The sequence below is a fragment of the Arvicanthis niloticus genome, chromosome 13, assembly GCF_011762505.2.
Source record: "Arvicanthis niloticus isolate mArvNil1 chromosome 13, mArvNil1.pat.X, whole genome shotgun sequence".
NCBI classification, from domain to species: Eukaryota; Metazoa; Chordata; class Mammalia; order Rodentia; family Muridae; genus Arvicanthis; species Arvicanthis niloticus.
The window spans coordinates 57,558,101-57,580,717 of record NC_047670.1 but is presented as its reverse complement, the minus strand read 5'-3'; the positions used below and the strand labels follow the sequence as shown (position 1 = coordinate 57,580,717).

The following is a 22,617-nucleotide window of genomic DNA, read 5'->3' as shown; positions in this document are numbered from 1 at the left end:
AACCACTAGGCAGCTCTTTGTGGAGATATCAATGCCACTGCCCTGGATAAACAACACAGGAGAGAAGAAAGGGCAGGAACCTCTGATGTTGACTTTCCTTGGACTTTTCTGACACCCGTTTCCCCCATACAGGCTCTGTTTGAACATTAACACAGCTACTTGGCTCAAGGCAGAGAACAAAGTTCAGCCTTACCCTCTTTATAAGGGACCAGATTCCCAGTGTGTCATAAGACGATCTTTCCTGATTCTAAGTGTTTGGAACAAGTATTCCTTCAAAAGCCTGGAAGCAGTGGAGCAGCCATGGGGCTGCTGATTGGCGATGACCTATGGGCTGTGGCCCTATTCACAGCCATCTTCTTGCTTCTGGTGGACCTTGTGCACCGGCGCAAGTTCTGGACTCCCCACTACCCTCCAGGCCCCATGCCACTCCCTGGGCTAGGAAACCTGCTGCAGGTGGACTTTGAGAACATGCCATATAGCTTTTACAAGGTGAGAGCGGTGTTGGTAGAATACAGTAGATGTCAGTAGAGTGTCTGAGGCAGCATGTGGTGGTGCTGAAGCCACAGGAAAGATAGGAAGATGGCCCCCATGAGAAAAAAGTTTGTTCGGGCGAAAAAAGTGGAGAGAGGGTCGTGTGTTCAATAGTCTCTTCCTGCTCTGTGGTCTCAAGTCTGGCTGCCCATTTCAGAGACCTGAATTTTCTCTTGTATGGTCAAATATGAAGAGGCTCAAGGACCTTGCTTAGGTTGAGTCCCAGCTGAATGATAATATTGGCTATGAGTTCTTTGCTGAAATGAGAAGATATAGTCACCAAGCAATAAGGTGCCCCAGTCACGGCTGGGGATGTAGGTCTATGATAGAGTATTTGCCCAGCATTTGTCAGGAACAAAGTATACACACATACACACACACACACACACACACACACACACACACACACACACACACGGGGCTGGGGGTAGTACAGAGACAGAGACTTGTGTGAGGAGCATTGATCTTTCTGCTGGGGACCTTTACTTTCTAAGTCCTCTGTCCCATTATTTCAGCTTCGAAACCGCTATGGTGACGTGTTCAGCCTGCAGATGGCCTGGAAGCCCGTGGTTGTGATCAATGGACTGAAGGCAGTGCGGGAACTGCTGGTGAACTATGGAGAGGACACTTCTGACCGTCCCATACTACCCATCTATAATCATCTGGGCTTTGGGCACAAATCAAAAGGTAAAGCTCTATAGTGTGGACAAGCAGGGGCAGTAGGGCTTGAAAGGGGTGAGCAGAAGATGGATAGGCCTAACAGAGATGATGTGGTCAGACAATACAAGGGAAAGACGCTGGGATGGAGGGTGGAGTCTATGGAATGGAAGGTGGCAATATGTGCTAGAAAAGTGTTGGTCACTGAGTGCTAAGATTGACCACAGGAGAATGTTGGGAACAGAGGAGACAGCATAGCTAGCTGCCCTTGGTTACACATAGATGTACCTGCAGGTGTGATTCTTGCACCTTATGGACCCGAGTGGCGAGAGCAGCGGCGATTCTCTGTGTCCACCCTGCGTGACTTTGGCCTCGGCAAGAAATCACTGGAACAGTGGGTGACAGAGGAGGCTGGTCACCTCTGTGACGCCTTCACCAAGGAGGCTGGTGGGTGATGTTTGAGATGGAGAGTGTGGGCAGGGACTGATGAAGAATATCACAACTTGCTTGCATTTCTGTTCCTAGAACATCCCTTGGATCCCAGCCTCCACCTGAGTAAAGCTGTGAGCAACGTGATTGCCTCCCTTGTTTATGCTCGTCGATTTGAGTATGCAGACCCTTTCTTTAACAGGATGCTTAAAACGTTGAAGGAAAGCTTTGGAGAGGACACTGGCTTTATTGGAGAGGTATGTGGCTCAGAGCAGTGGGCATGGCCAAGTCTATGCTATAAATCCTATCAGAGAAAGTATGAATTCAGGGTGGTTAGGTCAGGGTATGGTGTGATAGTCAAATGAAGGGAGAAAGTCTTGGACATTGACAAACCTCAGATAAGTGGAGGGGAGGAGTGGACCAAGGTCGATGGCTCTAGAAAGGGGGTGAGCCTCTGCCTTCTGTCTGCAGGGAAACCACACAAGCCTGTTACATTTAAAGGGTAGAATATTTTTTTTTTTCACCCTGGGCTACAAGAGAGCATGCAGGCTAGAACTGAGGAAGAAGCAGGTGATGGGTAGGGGACAAGCAGATCCTGAGTCCATTGTGGAAGAAGTTGAGAACTGGGACTGGTCCAGGCGAACACTGAGCAGAAGCAGCAGCCAGGGACAAAAGAGATAGATGGTCAGTGGGTAAAGGAGCTTACCAAGCAAGCCTGGAGACCTGCGCTCAGTCCCTGAGTCCCATATAAAGGATAGAACTTACTCTATACATTGTTCTATAGCTACCAAACTTGAGCCACTATCCACATGCGATAGTGTAATGCAAGCACATGCACATGCGTGCACATGCATGTGCACACACACCAACACACAAATAAAATAATGAATTCTTAATAAGAAATAAAAGCAACTAGACCTGTTTTCTTTCTTTCATAGGTACTGAACGCACTCCCAATGTTCCTTCAAATCCCTGGGCTCCCTGGCAAAGCCTTCCCCAAGCTGAATTCATTCATAGCCTTAGTGGATAAGATGTTAATTGACCACAACAAAACCTGGGATCCTGCCCAGCCACCCCGAGACCTGACTGATGCCTTCCTAGCAGAGATGGAGAAGGTGATTGGAAGCCCCAAGAGATGTGGCCAGGGGCTGTGGGCTGAGGTCTTGGGAGCTCTGAGGCCAGAATGATGTGGTCCTGCGCATCACCACGTAACTCAGCACCTGGGCTCCATATGGACCTGCCTCTCCCTACTGAGCCCACTCTTTCTGTCTGGACCAGGCCAAGGGGAATCCTGAGAGCAGCTTCAACAATAAGAATCTGCGCATGGTGGTGATTGACCTGTTCATGGCAGGGATGGTGACCACCTCAACCACACTGTCCTGGGCCCTGCTGCTCATGATCCTACATCCTGATGTGCAGCGTGAGTCTGGTTGGGGCTGGGAGGGAGGACAAGAGCCATTTGAAACGCTAGTGGCTCCAGCACTAGCTTGACGTAGGCTCCCACATGTCTGATGAGAGCCTTATCTATCTTATTAAGCCAATGGTACAAGTTCAAGGATGAGTTGCTTTTTCACAGAAGAAATCCAATCTATCCAGGCCATGTCCACCAGGAGATCGATGAGGTCATAGGACAAGTGCGTCGTCCAGAGATGGCAGACCAGGCCCGCATGCCTTACACCAATGCAGTCATTCATGAGGTGCAGCGCTTTGCAGACATCGTCCCTACGAATGTAGTACATATGACATCCCGTGACATTAAATTCCAAGGCTTCCTCATCCCCAAGGTAGGTATGGTCACCCTGGTCCCAGAATTGCCACTAGGCAAACAAGGGTGATAAAGACCAAGACCAACACACCCTGGAATTCCACATGGGAACAGGATTGAGCTGGGTGTGAGTACACTGCAGCCATTGCTCAAGATTCCCTGGAGAAGAGGACGTCCAGTGAAATGAGCTTCAGGGGTTTTAGGAAGCACTGCAGACAGGAACTTTGTCACAGGGCTTGCATGGTGTAGAGAAGCTGCTGGGAGGCTCCAGGGTTGAAGTTGAATGAAAGGATCCCATGTGTGAGGTAGAGACCGTGTGTGTGAACTTGGTGATCAAGGCCTAGGCAGCCCTACCCTACTCCATATTCACACCACATGCCTCCTGCCAGGGGACGACCCTTGTCCCCAACCTGTCCTCCGTGCTGAAGGATGAGACTGTCTGGGAGAAGCCCCTTCACTTCCATCCTGAACACTTCCTGGATGCCCAGGGCAACTTTGTGAAGCATGAGGCCTTCATGCCATTCTCAGCAGGTGCCTCTGGGGGGCCTGTCTGTCTGTCTGTCTGTCTGTCTCCAGGGTGCCTTGGAAGGTGGAGCCCCAATCAGGTCCCAGACTGACTGAGTCCTCTTCCACCCACAGGCCGCCGAGCATGTCTGGGGGAGCCCCTGGCCCGCATGGAGCTCTTCCTCTTCTTCACCTGCCTCCTGCAGCGCTTTAGCTTCTCAGTGCCCCCTGGACAGCCCCAGCCCAGTGATTATGGCATTTACACATTGCCAGTTACTCCAGAGCCCTACCAGCTCTGTGCAGTGGTTCGCTAGCAGGGGTAGTGGCTCCAACCTTCTCCCCAGTGTGGGCTGACTGATGTCAATAAACAAGTTCTGTGTCTGCAACTCAGATTCCTGGTCTAACCCCCACCCTTGTCCCAACTGTGTCCCAAGACAACAGTCTACAATCCTTGACTCTCTGCCTCAGGCCAACCTATGAACAACTTTAATTTGTTGAAAATAGAGGTTATTATTCTAGGAGCAGTGGCCTTCAGCAAAGCACATGGGAGGACGAAGCAAAAAGATGGCAAGTTCAAGGCCCCCTTGGGCTACATAGCCTGGACTACTTAATGAGACCCTTTCTCAGAAGAGGGATGGGTGGGTAGTCACCAGGGAGGGTCAAAGGGAGTAAAGAGGAGGGGATGAAAGGGAGGGGAGAGGGCAGCATCCACAGAAAGTAGGAGGAGAGGTAGTTGATGTTCTTGGCTTGACACTGTATCACACAAAACACCTACCAATGTCTGCTGGGTTTGTCACACACTGCAAACTGAAGTCAGACTCAAGGGTTACAGTGAAGAAAGTGTGAGTAGCTTGTGCTGGAGATCAGCATAATTCTTGTTCTTGTGACAATGTTGACATAGGTTCGCAAGACCCCGAAGAGGCACAAATGGTGGTTAAGTCTGCTCTCACAACTAGAAAAGCTGCTGTCTTCACACTCAGACTTGGTGCAGTCAAAGAATATGGAGGAAATCTGCTGAAGCAAATGGGGACAGGTTAGACTCCAAGAAGATGGGCAGGATACCATTGTTCTTCTGGCAATACCTGTGTAGACAGAGAAGTGTCCTCCCCGCATCCATGTGTGACAAATGTCGTTGATGCTACTCAGTAGGGAAGTTCAAGTATTTTGGAGTCTTGAAAGTGTGTGTGTTTGGTGGGGCAGGGGAGGACAATTCTAGAGGCATGTGACACTCCACAAGGCTCATTTTAGACTCTATATAATCTGAGGCCAGACTACAGCATCCCAAGACCCTAACCTATATGGCCTGCCTTGAAACACAGTTATGTGCGGACACTGATAGTGATTTTGCTTTTGTGAAAAAGAAAATGTTCCCCCATGGGCTCTATGTAAATAGGAATATTAGGGAAGCTCCTCCCACAGGTCATCACTGGTCACACACTGGATTGTAGAATGTACAGGACCAAACACTCACCATGCTGCAGAAAGTATACTTCACAGAGCCCCTCCTTTTGCCAACAGAAATAGTCACATGCTTTCACCACCCACTTGTCCAGGCCAGCTGGACAATCAAGTGGGACCCTTAGACCCTGTTGAGAGGACTGAGATGCACCACCTGATTACTTACCAAATGCCCGTCTCAGTGTCAGGGAACTCCCAGAATCCTGAATGCCGGCTCCGCTGCCACTTGAAGGTGGGGTGGTGGTCCCCTCTGGGGGTTTGAGAGCCCTATGTTAGGTGCCACTTGTCCAGGCCAGCTGGACAATCAAGTGGGACCCTTAGACCCTGTAGAGAGGACTGAGATGCGTAAGAAAAGAAAAAGGCACAGCACATCAAGAAGTCTGATCAAGCTGGCAAAATTTTTATTGTTCACACAGGTTATATACTCTGAAAACAGGATATGGGGAGGGGTAGGAAAGAAAAGAGGGCTTTGCAGGTGGAGGAAGCTAGCTGCAGCTGTGGGGTCTAACTAAGTTATTCTTACAAAGCCTTGCCGTTACCAGGGGTTCTAAAAACATCTATCTGGCAGGATGTTGTCTAAATCTAGAGATCAGGAGGAAGGGTTACTAAGGTGAGTTGCTATGAGGCCTTGTTTGAAGTTCTGAAAGCTGACAAGTGACTCATGGAAGGTAAGCAGAAAGAAGAATAGTAGATAGGAGAGCCAAGGGTGAGTGTTTGCCAAGAGTAAGGCCTTGCCATGGCTTCCCACACCCACTCCTCTTGGTCCCACCACTCCCCTTTATTGTTATTGTATATCCATGGTATTTGCCTGCTTGTCTACAGTGTGCACAGAGGAATATACAAGATTCCCAGGGTCTTGAGCTACAGTTAGTTGTAAATCATCCTGTAGGTGCTGGGAGTCAAGCCTGGGTCCACTGGAAGAAAAGCCAGTGCCCTTCACTGAAGAATGGTCTTTGAAGTCCTCTTTCCCCCCTTTTTGATAGTGCTGGAAAGTCTGAGGTAATGTCCTTTAGCTCCTTAAGGCTCTGTGTGTGGCCTGTCAGATGAGTGGCTCATGATCCTGCCCCTTGGAACAGAGGATTCACTGGACACTTATGCCCTATGCTCACAGTGTCATCTTAAAGTAACCAGTTACATACTTCCTGTGGAACCAGTTCTATATCTGATGCCCTCCAGTGAACCAGCACCAGGTGGGGAATGGAGGAGAAGTGGAGGGAAACCAGAAGGCAAACCTTCCTACAGGACTCTGGCCTCTTCCAGCACCCTGACTGAGAGACACACAGGAGCTCAACTCAGGGTAGAGGACAAAAGTCAGCTTTGTCTCCTTTATTGGGGACCAGACGTCAGGTGGCAGTAAGAGGCCTCCATCCTGATCTTAGGTGGCTGTGGTGTTTGATATAAGATGTTTTCAGAAAGACCTATGAGAGCAGTGATGTGCCCATCAGGAAGCTGACTAGAGATGAACTGGGGTCATATTCATGTTACCTTCCTTCTGGTTGACCTGATGCACAGATGCTGGTTCTGGAATTCCAGCTGCCTTCAGGCCCCATGCTACAACATGCATGACAACATGCAGTGTGTGACTTCAGAGAGCATGCAATATGGTTCATACACACAGAGAGAGGTAGGAATGAAGGCAACAGAGATCAGACCACCTGTAGCAATACACAATGGTGCTGAAGTCACAGGACAGACAGGAAGCTACACCCGCAAGTAGCAGCTTTAGCAGTTTCCTGGTGATAGGCACTGCAAGGTCTGAGGACTCATTGCTCTTTCTCAGTGCAAAGTGTGCACAGAAAGACCAGGAAGTGGGGCAGGACATGAGAGCTGACTAGGCCTATGGTTACACAGGGCAGAAGACATAGAAGACTCAAGACTCTTCTGCTTCCTCTAATGAATGAGGTCTTGAAGGTATGGAAGAGTGATGAGGGTCTATTTAGTCAAGAAATCAAAGGGAGAAAGACACTGTGTGGTCTTGGACCTCACTGTCTGCCTCACGATCCCTGACTTTATACATAGTAGGAGGCTAAGAGGTCCAATGGCAGTTTCCCGTCTCTGCTAAGGTCGCAGCTGGGTGGTCATATCTGAGACGACCTAAGATGTGACATTCCTAGTCAAAGGTTCAGATATCAGGTTGTAAATGTAGACCAGTGATAGAGCTTGTGCTCAACACACTTGAGGGTCTGAGTACAATAAGTACCAAACACTCAAGAAAAAGAGCCTTGTGGGCTGAGGAAAGACATGGAGACCTGTGTGCCTAGCCTGGTACTTGAAGACTGATTGGCCTGTCCTTTGGAGGTGTTCTGACCCCTGGTCTTGTTTGCTACAACACTGAAGAGATGTGTCCCTTTTACAGGTAGCTTTTAAGGAGGAGGTTCTGAAAAATGGACAGAGGTTTCTGCATAAGACACTGGCGCAAGCCATCTGTCAGTGTCCATAGTTGACCACCTAGGCTTAGTGCACAACTCTGAAGCCAAGAGGTCATGTGGACAGAGTTGGTCAGAGATGGGTGTGGGACATAGGAAACAACAGGTCAGTGCACAGTGCTTGTGATATGTGATCAGGTCATCAAGAGAAAGTACTGATTTTATGGTAGAACCACTGTCTTACTCAGGGTTTCTATACCTGCACAAACATCATGACTGAGAAGCAAGTTGGGGAGGAAAGGGTTTATTCAGCTTACACTTCCATATCACTGCTCATCACCAGAAGAAGTCAGGAGTGAAACTCAAGTAGGTCAGAAAGCAGGAGCTCATGCAGAGTCCATGGAGGGATGTTACTGGCTTGCTTCCCCTGGTTTGCTCAGTTTGCTTTCTTGCACAACCCAAAACTACCAGCCCAGGGTTGGTACCACCAACAAGGGGCTCTCTCCCTTGATCACTAATTGAGAAAATGCCTTACAGCTGGATCTCAAAGTCATTTTCTCAACTGAAACTCCTTTCTCTGTGATAACTCCAGCTTGTGTCAAGTTGACACAAAACCAGCCAGTACAATTTACCCTTTGTCAACTTGACACACAAGAACATCATTATAAAGCCTTGGTCCTCACCTTCTTTATCATACCAGAGATCTAAATAACATTAAAAGTTCCATAGTCTTTGGAAGTTCTTACTTATTAAAATTTCAATCCCTTTAAAATATCCAATTTTTTCTTAAATTCAAAGTCCTTTTACGATTAAATGTCTCTTAACTATGGGCTCCCCTAAAATACTTTCTTCCTGCAAGAGGGAAAATATTACCAGGGAACAGTCACAATCAAAAGTAAAATCAAACTCCAACTCTCCAGTGCCAGGGTTCCACTCATGATATTCTGGGCTCTCCAGCCCTGCCCTTAGTAGCACACACATTGTATTCTAGCCCCAACTGCCTGAACTCCACTGCTGCTACTGTTCTTGGTGGTCATTGCATGGTACTGGCATCTCCAAAACACTGCTGTCTTCCTCTGCAACTAGGTATCACCAATAGCCTCTCATCGACTTTCTTCATGTTACCAAGCATCTATTTCTTTGTGTGCCCCCTTCAGTCCTGGGCCATCAATTGTAACTGAGGCTGCACCTTCACCAATGGCCTTCCATGGTCTCTCACAGTGCTGAGACTCAGCTGCTCTTCATGACCTCTTCATGCCTTCAAACCAGTACCACCTGGGTTGCTCTTACATATTACCAGGTACAGATGCTGCAGGATGTACAACCTTAGCTATCTGTGTAACACAGCTTCTTTGTGCTCTCACAAAACACTTCCCAGAAGAAATCACTTTAATGATGCTGGTCTCTTCTTAATCACCACTAATTTCTTAGCTCCAGCTAACTAGCATCAATTGTCCCAGGAATGTACAGGTTTCACTTTAGTAGTTCTGATATCTTGTTAATCACAGGTGATTATTCAGCCCCAGCTAACCAAAACCACACAATCTTCACAGTCAAAATAGGAACAGCCCTGATAATAGTCTTTAATCTTCCCTCTGAAATATCACAAGGCAGGCCTCCATTGTTTTCACTGTTCTCAACATTATCTTCCAAGCTCCTACAGAACATCCCACAGAGCTCTTAACATCCCAATGGCTTTTCTAGCTTAAAGTTCCATAGTCCTTCCACAGTCCTCCCCCAAATATGGTCAGGTTCTCACAGGAATATCCCACTATGCTGGTACTAATTTGTCTTAGGGTGTCCATTCCTGCACTAACATCATGATTAGGCAGCAAGTTGGGGAGGAAAGGGTTTATTTGGCTTACACTTCCACATTGCTGTTTATCACCAAAGGAAGTCAGGACTGGAACTCAAGCAGGTCGGGAAGCTATGTAGAGGCCATGGAGGGATGTTACTCACTGGCTTGCTTCTTATAGAACCCAGGACTACCAGTCTAGGGATAGCACCACCCACAATGGGCCCTCCCACCCTTGATCACTAATTGAGAAAATGCCTTACAGCTGAATCTCATGGAGTCATTTTCTCTACTGATGCTCCTTTTTCTGTGATAACTCCAGATTGGTTAAGTTGACAGAAAAGCAGCCAGTACAAATACGATGAAGATGTGCTGGTCTGTGGCAGCAGTATTTTGGAGATGTTGTGGGGGAAGTGGACACAGAGGAATCCACAAGAAATAAGGAATGTGGGTAATAGTACAGAACAGTTGGCAATCCTTGGTTTGCTCCAGTGTGCGAGTGTGCATGTGTTGTCTTCCCATTATGGGATTGAAAGGCAGTGGTGATGTTGTCGAGTCATGACTGTCCAAGAAATCACTGGAGCAGCTGGGGACTGATGAGTCAGTCCACTGTCATCCTGTCTCTTGCCAGCTTCACCAACTGGCCTGGTAAGTGGTATGGACAGGATCCAGATGTGGGCAAGGCTAGAGGCACAACCTCTTGACTTGCTTAAATGTTGTTATGGTTTGTATATGCTTGGTGATAAAGGGAAATAAACAGTGCACAGGACAGTGTCCAAGAGATATGTGCCAAGGTTCCATTTGTCCTCTTCCAGGGAATCCAAAGGACAGCAATCAAGTAACTGTAGACATGACTTCTGAGAATGGCAAACCTGGGAGACCCTCTGCCCCGTGATGCCCAGAACTCAGCTTCCTGCTGTGGACATGACACATCTGTGCTGCTGACATGAATATGCAGATCACAGGCTCCTAAAGTCACATGATCCTGACAGACCACAGTTGTTCCCATGGCTGAGAGGACATGGACTGAGGATGAAGTGAAGTGAACAGTGCCAGCAGGCAGAGGATTTGCAGAACATCCAGGTCCTCTCCCAAGAGCTGGAGACAGAGAGGAAACCCATTACAGCATATACTGTATGACATCCATCATCTGTCACTTACCTAACAAGGGCTAACTTATCTATGCAACTTCTGCCTGGGCAAGAAATCTCTGGAGCAGTAGGTGATGGAGGTGGCTGGCTACTCTGTGATGCCTTCACCAGCCCGGCTGGTGAGTGATGAGTGTGGACTGCAAGTGGGGACAGGTAGATAGGAACAGTATTGTAACTTTTACTTGCATCTCCACTTTCAGGGAGTCTCCTCAATCCTTACCCTCTCCTGGACAAAGCCGAGTTTAATGTGATTGCCTCTCTCATTTATGCCCATCGCTTCGAGTATGGAGACCTAGACTTGATCAAGATGCTAAAAGTTATGAAAGAAAACATGAGGGAGAAAATTAGTTTGATCCCTGAGGTAGGAGGCTCAAGGACGGCCTGCAGAGCAACTTCTGTGCTGTCTTCTCAGGGGAAGCTGTAGATAGGGGATTTGAAAAGGAGACATCTAAAAGTGTCAACCACAGAAATAAAACCCTGGAGCTTGTCAAGCCTGGAGTAATGGGAGAGGAGAAGTAGACCAAGGTCATGACTTCTAGAAGCTGAGAACCTGGCCCTCTGCCCATGTGGAAGCCATCAATGCATGTGATATATCCTGGTAGAATATTCTTTCGTCCACCATGAAGCTGCTAGAGCCAAGGATAGAACTAAGGAGGAGTGAGGTGATGGGTGGGAAGAAATAGGGCCTGTGTCCAACATAGAAGAGGCTGATACTGGCTGAGATCAACACTAAGTCTTGTACCCAGGAGCCAGGTGATGATCAGTAAGGAGCTTGCCAGGCAAGCATGGCACTTGAGTTTCATTTCTCAACCCATGTAGTAAGGTGAGGACTGACTCCCAGACCCCAGCAACTTAGTTGTGGCAATAGCACTCCTCACATTATGCATACAGGAACACACATTGAAATTATGATGATTATTATTACTACTAATCTTATTTATGCAACACATTTAATTAAAGGCAGCAGGAAGTCCCAGAACATTCTATGGTTGTTACAAGTTCTGAAGACATTCCCAATTCTCACACATCCCAGGGTTGGCTGGCAAAGTCTTCCCTGGGCAAAAGACATTCCTCATCATGGTGGATAAGCTGGCGACTGAGCACAAGAGGACCTGGGATGCTGACCAGCTACCTTGAGACCTCACTGATGCCTTTCTGGATGAGATGGAGAAGGTGAGAGACTATGGGATCTGGTGTCCATTGGACTGTGAATAACACAAGGACACTAAAGTGTAACCACCTGGACTCATGTGGAGGGTATTATGGGGCATTGTAGTCTCTATATTGAGTCTGTGGTCTCACTGTGTCTTAGGCAACAGGAAACCTCAAGAGTAGCTTCAAGGATGAAAATCTACGTCTGGTTGTCCTTGACCTGTTTGGTGCTGGGATTGTGACCACTGCAATCACTGTGACCTGGGCCCTGCTGCTCATGATCCTGCATCTGGATGTGCGGTGTTTGTCTGACTGGGGCTGGAAAAGAAAGAGGAGGGTAGAGGCAAACTCCCCAAGCTTACATGGGACACTTGTGGTTCCCTGTACTGGTGTGACCCAGACTCCAGCAAGGGTGATGGCCATCTTTCTCCCATGGGTTCAGCCATTACCATAGAGGTAATAGAGGACAAAGGTCACTTCTCTAGTGTTCCTTAACTGAAGGGATGTGGTCCTTCCAGGCAGAGTACAACAGAAAATTGATGAAGTCATAGGCAGGTGTGGCATCCTGAGATGGCAGACCAGGCCCTGCATGCCCTACACCAATGCTGTCATCTATGAGGTACAGTGCTTTGCAGACATTGCTCCAAAACTTTGTCCCACACGACTTCTTGTGACATTGAAGTGCAGGGCTTCTTTATCCCCAAGGGAGGCCTGAGTCCCTCCAATGTCTAGTCAGTGTTGCCAGCTAGCTAGTGGCCTGAGGTGCCCAGTTAAGGAGGACTGAAATTTAGGCAACCCAATTCTCATTGGGTCAGTTCCACAGAACTGACTCCCCTGAGAATATAGGAATAGGAACAAGAGCAAGATCTATACTCTGGAGTCCCTGGCTAGAAAGGCAAACAAGGTAAAATATGGCAGGAGCACTTATAACAGCCACTACATACAAATACAGGCGACAGTGTGTGTACATGTCACTTATCACATATCCATGTGCTGCAAGGATGATAGCTGCCTTCTGTCGGCTCCCCACAATATAAGTTGTGTATCTACTTCATTTTTGTTTCTGACCAGTTTTAAAAGTATACATATGTTCTGCATGTCTTGGTTACAGAGAATTGGCCTATAAGTTATCAGATATAATTAAAAATTTGCAACTTTGGGAACAGAAAGTTGTCTTAAAACTGGTAACTCAGGATTTGAGTCATTCAGAAACCAGATGTATAAAGAATAGGATTTAAAACAATGTCTCTTTAATGAAGTATTAAAAGATTCATTATCATGCATTTATATATAAGAACTGGCAGCCAAACTTTGTAACATGAAAAAAAAATGCATTTGGTGCTGATTTTAGAGAGAATAGATTGTTTACATTGTTAAAACTGGTTTTGTTTCCCAAAATCATGGTTATACTCTAATATTGCAGAAAAAACTTAAAAATATAGTTAAAATGCCAATGTTCTATTGGCTACAGTTGGCAGTTCAATTGTGAGCTCTGGATTTATTTTACTGAATCATGTTTATAGTTGAGAAGAGGATCAAGCAGTTAGCGATGAATAAAAGAGTTAAAAACAGCCATAGCACAGTACAAGCCTGCGGCCCCCTTTACACAAGCTTTATTGGATACTGTAGTAGAAGCAAACTGAAGACTCAAAGATTAGAAAACTATGTGAGGCTACTTTGTTGGGAGGAGATTACTTTAGAGCTATGAATGGCATGCAACAAGAGAACCATCATGATGAATAATATAGAATGGGATATTAACATGCTTCTGGGAGAAGGTCAAGATGAAGGTAATGTCAATCAGGTCGGTCTACCTGCAGGAGTGTATGCACAAATTGCAATGGCTGCCCTCCGTGCTTGGAATCAATTATCTACTAAAGCAGATCTCAGTGGGAATTTATCTGGTATTAAACAAGGCCCTGATGAACCTTTTCAGGACTTTGTGGATAGACTGCTAAAAGCAGCTGGTAGAATTTTTGGAGACCCTCTGGTAGGAGTTCTTTTTGCTACACTATTGGCTTATGAAAATGCTAATGTGGCCTGCTGTGCACCTGTCAGGCCATACAAAGCAAAGACAGACTTACCTGGATACACTCCTCTTTGTGCTGAAATTGGGCCCTCATACAATCAGTGTCTGGCTATGGCTGCTGCCTTACAAGGGACAACTATGCAAGCAATGCTTTCACAAAAGAGAAGGGATAAAGGATGTTTTAAATGCGAAGATTAGGGTCATTTTAGAAATGATTGTCCCAGAAACAAAGGTACTAGCAGACTGTTTTAAGACCAGATTAAGAACATTTACATTTGAGTTAAGACAAAGCTTGGAGTGGACTCAGCAGCTTGTGTGACCTTCCTTTTTCTATGATCATCTGGACCAGCCCCTAGAAAGGTGTTTTCTTGTAATTTTGGAGAGCACATGAAGTGATATCATTGGAAAGTTTTGCCTCAAGGAATGGCTAATAGCACTATACTATGCAAAAATTTGTTGCTGCTTTAATACAAGACATTAGGAGTTTGACTCTTTCAGTATATATTATTCATTGTATGGTATTTTATTAGCTGATCCATCTGAAGGAGTTTTACTGCAAGCATTTGCTCTAATACAACAAGCTTTAAAATTTTGGGAAGTGCTTGTTGCTTCAGAAAACATTCAAAGGCAATATCTTTTCAATATTTGGAACCTTAGTTACATTCTAAGCAAACTGTGGCACAGAAAATTTGAATAAGAAAAGATAGTTGGCGTTGGAAAAATGACTCAGTCATTAAAGGCTAGGCTGACAACTAAAAATATAAGAATTCAATGCCCAGCAACCACGTGGTGGCTCACAACCATCTGTAATGAGATCTAGTGCCCTCTTCTGGCTTGCAGGTGTACATGCAAAAAATGGTTTACTTTTAATGATTTTCAAAAGCTGGTATGAGATAGTAATTCGCTAAGACCTTACCTTAAGCTCACAAGAGGACTTAAGCCTCTGTTTGATGTTCTCAAGGGAGATGCAAATCCTAATTCCCCTGGACAATTAACTGATGAAGGAGGAATAGCTTTGCAGAAAGTAGAGGAAGCTGTTAGTTATCAACAGATACATTATACCGACTATGCTCAATTGTTGGCTGTTTGAGTTATTGGTACTCATGTGCTCACAGCAGTCCTTTGGCAAAAGGGACCATTAACGTGGGTTCATCTTTCTTCATCTCCAAAGAAAGTTTTAATACCCAGTTCTGAAGCTGTTGCTGTGTTAATACAGGATTGTAGGTCAAGATCACAAAAGTATTTTGAAAAAGAACTTAATGAAATATTCCTTATTCCAAACAGCAATTAAATTGTTTATTGAAGAATACTGATATTTGGCCTATTGCATGGCAAACTTTTTAGGCAAATTTGATAATCATTATCCAAAAGAGAAGTTGTTACAGTTTTCCTCTATGCATGCTTTTGTATTTCCTTTAAATTTATTCATGCAGCCCATAGAAAATGTGCTTACTGTATTTACAGACAACTCATCTAATGGGAAAGCAGTATATGTAATTGGATCACATGTTCATTCTCTTGAGTTTTCCCCTGCTTTAGCACAAATAATTGAATTACGTGCTATAGCCATTGTTTGAAATGCTGAAAAATCAAGCTTTCAATTTTTAATTTTTATACTCATAGCCAGTATATAGCTCATGGTTTATTATTGCTTGAAATTGTTCCCTTTTTTTTAAGATATTGCTAATCCTCAAGTTTTACAAATATAGCTTAATTTAAGAAACATGTACTGTTCCTTAACTTTATAAGACATTTAAGAGCTCTTACTGGATTGCCTGGACCCCAGGCCAATGCCACAGCAGATTTGTTTACCAGGCAGATTATAGGACTTACAGAAACAATTGGCCATACAATCTTATTCTTTACATCGTCAAAATAGTAATAGTAATAGTTTGAGACAATAATTTGGTATTTCTAGAGATTATTCAAGTCATATTGCAAAAATGTGTTCTCAGTGTCCTCAATTTTCTCATAATGGTGTTAATCCTTCAGGACTTATACCTAATCAATTATGGCAAATAGATGTTACTCATTTATGATTTTAGAAAATTAAAATATGTACATGTGACTTGACACCTCTAGTTGTGACTGCTTTAACAAGAGAAGCAACTATAAATGTAATTAGTTACTGCTTACATTATTTTTCTATGCTTGGCGTTCCATATCAGAGTAAGATAGATAATGGAACTGGCTATTATAGTCAGACATTTGAGATGTTTTGTTGACAATTTAATATTACCCATATTGCTGAGATTCCTTATAATCCTGAAGGACAAGGTATTATGAAACAGATATTGTTCATCTTTAAAATAATATCTTCATAACTCTCTGAGTGTTAGAGTAGCAGCTATGGTGTGTCTGCCCTGGTTTTACAAGAAACTCTAAAAAATTGGCTTTCAAAAACTAAAGAGGTGGAGTTATACCCTTTAAGGTCCCCAAAAGCACAATCTTGCCTTTGTCTTATTTGTTTTAAATATTTTTGCAAACTGATGCTAAAGGGAAGTCTACAGCAGATCATCATTGGCATCCAGTCACTTCCAGGTCACATGCCAGGGTTAAATGGAGAGAGTCCCTAACTAATACATGGAATGAACCCAACCCTGTTTTAATTTGGGGCCATGGTTTGGTCTGTGTTTTTTCACAAAAAGAAAATGGAGCCTGATGGCTGCCTGAAAGATTGATTGTCAAGTGGACACAGAACCTGAGCCTAATGATTATGATTCTAATGATGAAGATGGCTCAAAATCCCTATCAGCCAGCTGAGTTAACCTGGCCTATAGTCTCCACTCTTACTGGAAAGTGAGTGTTTTTTTTAATCAATATTTAAAGCTACCCACCATATACCTGGTGGCCAGACTTTGTGTTTGATCCTTGCTAATTAGCAGCTGGATTAGATACCTGGGACAATCCCTCTCACACCTTTATTTTCTATACTGCTTGGACCATTAATTATAAACTTGCTGCTTTCAACCTTTGAACCTTGTATCTTAAACAGATTGGTTGCCTTCACACAGGATCGCTCTCAGCAAGCTCAGCTACTCACCATGGCAGTTATCCATTGCTATAAAGAAATGCATTGAGTGCATGCTCATAGGTCCTTTGGTCTAAATGCATATGTGTCTTTAGTCTGTATGGGAAAGAGTGTGCCATAGAAGGCCGGTAGTCAAAGACAGGTAAGAGGGTTCTTGAGTTCCTATAGACCTAAGACAGAGGCATACATCAATAATGCTATGTATGTTTCCCACAATGGCTAATAAGGAGCAATATAGACTCTGACCTAAGACAGGTACAGTCACCCAGTCACTCTTTACCCTAGACAGGATAATGGAAAACAAATAAATCTTGTGCCCCCGTCTAGTTATTGGTACTGCCCATCTTTAAAAAATTAATAAGGGAGAATTGTGCCCTCCCCCAGCCTTGAGCAGGCTGGAAAGACTTTGTTTACCACAATAGACCTAGTAATAAGACCTACGTGGAGTCATACACCTTGGCTGCATGTGCAACTTCCTACAGGAACTTAGAAGAATAGACTGCCTGCTGAGGATGCTGTGCAACATGATCCCTATATATATAAGAGCTGAATATTAAACTTTGAGCTTTGATCAGAAAACGTTGTCTTGGCTTCATGCTTCTCTCACCTCTCTGTCCTTTGTTCATTTCCAACCTCGTTTTCACGTGAACCCAGTTTGTCCCTGGCTGACACCTGGTAATATGTTAGAGTCACCCAGTGGCTGGAAGTGGTGGTTCAAGTTTGGAAGGCATGAAGGGGTTATGAAGAGCAGCTGAGGCTTGGCATTGTGAGAAGCCATGGAAGGCCATTGGTGAAGGTGCAGCCTTAGTTGCAGTTGATGGTCGAGACTGAAGGGGTCATGCAAAGGAGTTGAGGCTTGGCACCATGAAGAGAGTCTATGAGATCTATTGGTAAAGCCTACTTGCAACAGAATACCACAGCATATTAGAGATGTCACTACCATGGGATGATCACCAAGAATAGCAGCAGCAGTGGAGTGGATCAACCTGTGCTTAGACTGCTACAGAGGGCATAGCTGGAGAAGTGATGCCAGCCCTTTGGAGGAGCCCAGAAGATCATATGTGGATCCCAGACACTGAAACAAGAAGCTGTAACATTGAAGTTGCCTTGGAGACACCAAGATATTTAAGATGACAGAGCCATGGCATATCTGTTGAGTAAAGCTGCTAATAGGAAATGGAACCAGTGCAGGAGAAAGAAGTTTGCTGCAGTCAATAAAGATGAAAGTTGAGCTGAAGATATAAAGACTGTATTGACATCAGACAAAGAGATGCAGAGTTTGGAGTTTGCCAAGCTGGTTTCCTGTATTCTTTGGGGGATTACAGTTAAGTTATTGCAGAAATCTCAGAAAAGACCTTGAACTTTGGACTTTTGACATTGTTGAGGATGCTATAGAGTATGAAACTGTTGAAGTTGGACTAAATATAATTTGCATTATATTATGTTTAGGTATGGCTCCCATAGATTCATATGTTTGAATAAGCCTATGGGAGCCAGGGAGTGGAATGTTATGGTTTGTATATGCTTGGCCCAGGGAGTGGCACTATTAGAAGGTGTCAACCTGTTGGAGTGGGTGTGTGACTGTGGGTGTGGGCTTTAAGACTCTCATCCTAGCTGCCTGGGAGTCAGTATTCTGCTAGCAGCCTTCAGATGAAGATGTAGAACTCTCAGCTTCTCCTGAACCATGCCTGCCCAGACACTGCCATGCTCCTGTCTTGATGATAATGGACTGAAACTATGAATATGTGAGCTAGTCTCAATTAAATGTTTTTTATACAAGTTGCCTTGGTCACAGTGTCTGCTCACAGCAATATAACCTTACTTCAGTCACATGACCACTCCCTTCAGCCCTATAGGAAAAGCCACAGCAGGTTTTGTGGTTCAGTTCTATCAGCCATGTTAGAGTAGTCTTGGAGTTTGGTACCATGGATAATTGGACCACTACTGTCCCTTTTTTGTGCGTCTATCTGTCATTGAACACTTGTGAACTATGTGGCTGTGGGTATGGATGTTCAATTACCCTTCTAGGAGATTCCTTTGCCTTCTGTATGTTTTTCAGAAGGAACTCCTGGGTGATAGCATCCTTAGCAGTTTTGTTGAGGAATTCCTGTAGAGTTGTCCTCATTGCCTGTTGACATTCTATGAAGAATACACAAGGCTCTGCAAGCTGTGCCACCTGGAAGCCTATGTCTCCAGAGCTGTTTTAATAGAACCACAAAGTGCTCTATCATTGTGGCCTCATTATCCTAATAATAAGTGACAATTGGCGTTGTTCATGTGCTTGTTGGCTGCCTGACTGTGCATTTTGCAGAAATGTCTGTGCAAGCCTTGGGTTCATGCTTGTTACAGATACCTGATATATAATTTTATTTCTGACTCTTACTGTCTTGTCAGACTTCTGGATTGTGATTACTCTCTCCCTCCTGTGGTTTGTTTCCCTTCCTCACTTTTAACAGTGACTGTGTTAAAGAACATTTGGTTTTAGTCATTTATTTATTATTTGGGTATATGTGGGTGTGCTGGCCACATGTGTAAGCCAAGGTAAGTGGGAGTTGGTTCACCAAGAAGGAGGTAAAACACTCCTTCTACTGTGTGGTTCCAAAAGCTCAAACTCAGAATATTGGGCTGGGTGGCAGATGTTTACCCACCAAGCAATCTCTGCAGCCAGGCAGTGACCTGTGGCATTGATGTTTTGAACTATTACAAAAAACTATTTGTCTTTAGTTCTTTGCTGTTTGGGCCACTCAGACTATGTTCTTTGCAAACAGAAGTCTATCTGGATCTGAGAACAGTTTTACAAACCCCAACTACTTCTTCAGCGTGGAAGGTGGAAATATAGGTTTGTCAGTGTTATGATCCTGCTCAGCTGTGCCCTATAAGTGCATTTTAGGAATACACAAAATACTCCTCCAGGAATTAGTTATATATGAGGTTGATTCTCAATACTTTATACTTCATACGAAGTGAGTCATCTGATGCACTGATTCTGTACTTTGAGGTTTCACAGGTAATGGACCATGGTAATGGACAACAGTCCCACTGTGCCGTGTACCATGAGGGGTACAGTAAACATTCAGGGATGAAAGTATAACCAACACTAGCCAACCTCATCCATTCTTTGCCCAAACTAAGTTTTCCCAAGGCAGCCCTCAAAAGTTGCAATCACCCAAATGAGTCACTTCCCAGTTCTGAAAATTCTTAGGGAAAGAAAGAAGACCTAGAGCTGTCTCTGAGACTCACTGCTGGTCATCATTTCAGTGAAACAAGACAGATGAGAGGAAAGAAAGGGAAATAAACACTACATAGGACAGAGTCCAGGAAAAATGTGCCAGGTTCCATCTGTCCTCTTCCAGGGATTCCAAAGGACAGCAATCAATTATCTGTACCCATGACTGCAGAGAATTGCAAACTTGGGAGACCCACTGCCCCCTGATACCCATGACTCAGGTTCCTATTTTGGACATGGCATACATGTGCTGCTGACATGAGTTTCCAGATGCCAGTACACCTAAAGTCACACGATCCTGAAAGACCACAGTTGTTCAAATGACTGAGAGGACTTGGATTGAGGATGAAGGCAAAGGAGCAATGGTAGCCGGCAGACGGTTAGCTGAGTATCCAGACACTCTTCCAAGACCTGGAGACAGGAAACCCATTACAGCACACAGCGTGTGACAGTCCTCACATGTCTGTGCACTTACCTCACAAGGGTTCACTTACCTGATGCAGGAAAATCCAGGCAAAGTCAGCCCATCCCCCACTGGGTCCAGCACCCAGTCAGCCCTGCTCCTTCTCTTTGAGAATGTCATGTATGACACAGACAGGTAGAGATGAGAGGCTGAGTGTGTAATCCCAGCACTGACACTCAGGTTTAATCATCAGGTACCAGAACATATCCTGGAAAGGTCCTGGAGTAAACCTGGAGTAACCCAGCAGCCTTAGACTGTAAATGACCAGATCAAATTGTCTCCCTAATCCCCTTTCTGACCATGATTCATGCTGGTGTTCTGACTCCCATGCAGGTCTCTTTTCAGGCCAACTTGAAGCCTGAGAAAGACCTTTAACTCAGACCCAATCTATGGTGCCATTCTAGGAAACTAGGTTGGGCAGGGACAAGAATCATGGGCAGGAAGAGGGAGGAGGATTAGAGGCTTCAGGCCAGCAAGAAGCATGGAGTCACCTACAGGGTCCAGTGACACAGAGGTGGTAAATGCAGGGGTGGCATGTTCAGCAGAGAGGAGGAGACCGTTGTATAGTCCTTCCTGTAGGGCTGCATGGTGTGGTCTCTGTTCAGCCCCTGCCTTCCTTCGGCCACGCTGAAGGTGCAGTAGATAGACCCTGCCTGGATTCCACAGGGACTTCTGAACCTTTGCTCTTTAGAGGTCTGAATCCCCAGTGAGGAAAGGGACTGAGCCTCTGCTGACCCTAGTGAATGGTGAGTTGGCATGTGCTGTGTGTGCAGTAGTGCCCAGCACACAAGCTCCATTTATTAGAAGGCTCAGGAGTCATCTTACTGATTTCCTCCCGGCTGCCCACCCTGAGCACAGGCATCTGGTATGAGGAACAAACTGGCATTCCTATCTCCAGGTGGAAGACTGTTGCCAGGGGACAGTGATCCACCAAGAAGAAAAGGGTAAAAAAAATAAAGACAGAGGCCAGCATGTGACAAATCCCTGAATCAACTTAGTGACCACCCCCCAACACACTCACATCATTTCCTAGCTTCCTTAGCCCGGAACTCCCAACACGGATCTCTCAACACGGGAGCCTGAGAACTCCTGTGTTGTATGTCTTGCTGCCTGATCAACTGGATGACCACAAGCCTGTACTGAAGATGGCACATGCTCCAGCTGCCCTCCCCCACTGCCCTTTGCAGGGTTGATAGCTTGCAAGTTGGTGTGGATTTGGGATCCTGTTGAGCAATTGTGGTTCCTGAGTGTTTGCTGCCCCAGTCAGCTAGGACCGTGGCTCTGGGCAACAGAAGTGTGGGATTTTTGACTGAGTACACTCTGCTCTGCTGGTTAGACCCTGGGCTGTGAGAGAAGCCTCTTGGAGCTCCGCTCAGGCGAAGAGGTATCACTTAGTCTGAGGTCCTGAGTGGGGCAAGGCCTTTGAGTGGGCCTGGAGGCTGGAAGTCTTTATTCTCGAGACCCCCAAACACCACTGGGGGCTGCAGAAAAACAGAGACATGAGAGGAACGAAGGGAGAGATAGAAGCCCTGACAATGCCTTGTGGGTTGAGACTCTGCTACCGGCGGGTGGCTGGATCAAGGCTCAGCTAGTTTGGTTGAATTGCTGGTTTCCGTGGCTAGAACACAGAGAGAGGTCCTCAGGCAGGAGATTAAACAGCGGCTCTGTAATTCTAAGGCCCCCTCCACTATTCTGCATGGCAGGCCCCAATGACATGAGGAAGTCCATGGTTTTAACACATTTATTTTCATAGCGGAAGGTAGATGAATCTGGATGCACCCCTGAAACTCAGGGCAGACATGAGTTAAATAGAGAGGGAGGAGGAAGGAGGATCCAAGGAGGAAGGCTTAGGTATCCCATTAGTATGTAAATCTCTTGAGGCCTGAGGCCTGTAGTCATGCCCTCTACCTGTCCTAGGTGACACAAACCTCTCTTTGGGAGGGGCTGTATTGCCCTGTGTGACTGAAAAGCATGGCTCAATGGAGGTCTTGGGGGGAGAGGGGGTCCGGGTGTCAGGAGTCTGGAGTCTGGGGACATGGCCGAACACCTACCATAGTCCC

At 45.5% G+C, this 22,617-nt stretch overlaps 1 protein-coding gene and 1 long non-coding RNA gene across 3 annotated transcripts; one reads left to right on the top strand and one right to left on the bottom strand.

Annotated features, from left to right (window-relative positions):
- The first annotated feature begins 219 nt into the window (after positions 1 to 219).
- Positions 220 to 4,272, top strand: LOC117718541 (cytochrome P450 2D26). Of its 2 annotated transcripts, XM_034516240.2 has the most exons (9): positions 221 to 489; positions 1,047 to 1,218; positions 1,483 to 1,635; positions 1,714 to 1,874; positions 2,556 to 2,732; positions 2,896 to 3,037; positions 3,214 to 3,401; positions 3,772 to 3,913; positions 4,022 to 4,272. In XM_034516240.2, the coding sequence occupies exons 1-9, from the start codon at positions 301 to 303 to the stop codon at positions 4,198 to 4,200; spliced, it is 1,503 nt and encodes a 500-aa protein (XP_034372131.1). In that variant the 5' UTR covers positions 221 to 300; the 3' UTR covers positions 4,201 to 4,272. The 2 variants fall into 2 exon arrangements, with proteins under 2 accessions (XP_076767833.1, XP_034372131.1); XM_076911718.1 differs by lacking the exon at positions 3,772 to 3,913 and having other exon boundaries at positions 220 to 489.
- A 133-nt stretch (positions 4,273 to 4,405) lies between these two features.
- On the bottom strand, positions 4,406 to 21,682 carry LOC143434128 (uncharacterized). Its single transcript, XR_013103390.1, has 3 exons — positions 21,579 to 21,682; positions 5,511 to 5,668; positions 4,406 to 4,897 (listed from the first exon to the last, which is right to left on the bottom strand). It is a non-coding gene; the product is annotated as an uncharacterized LOC143434128 (long non-coding RNA).
- Positions 21,683 to 22,617: the final 935 nt, after the last annotated feature.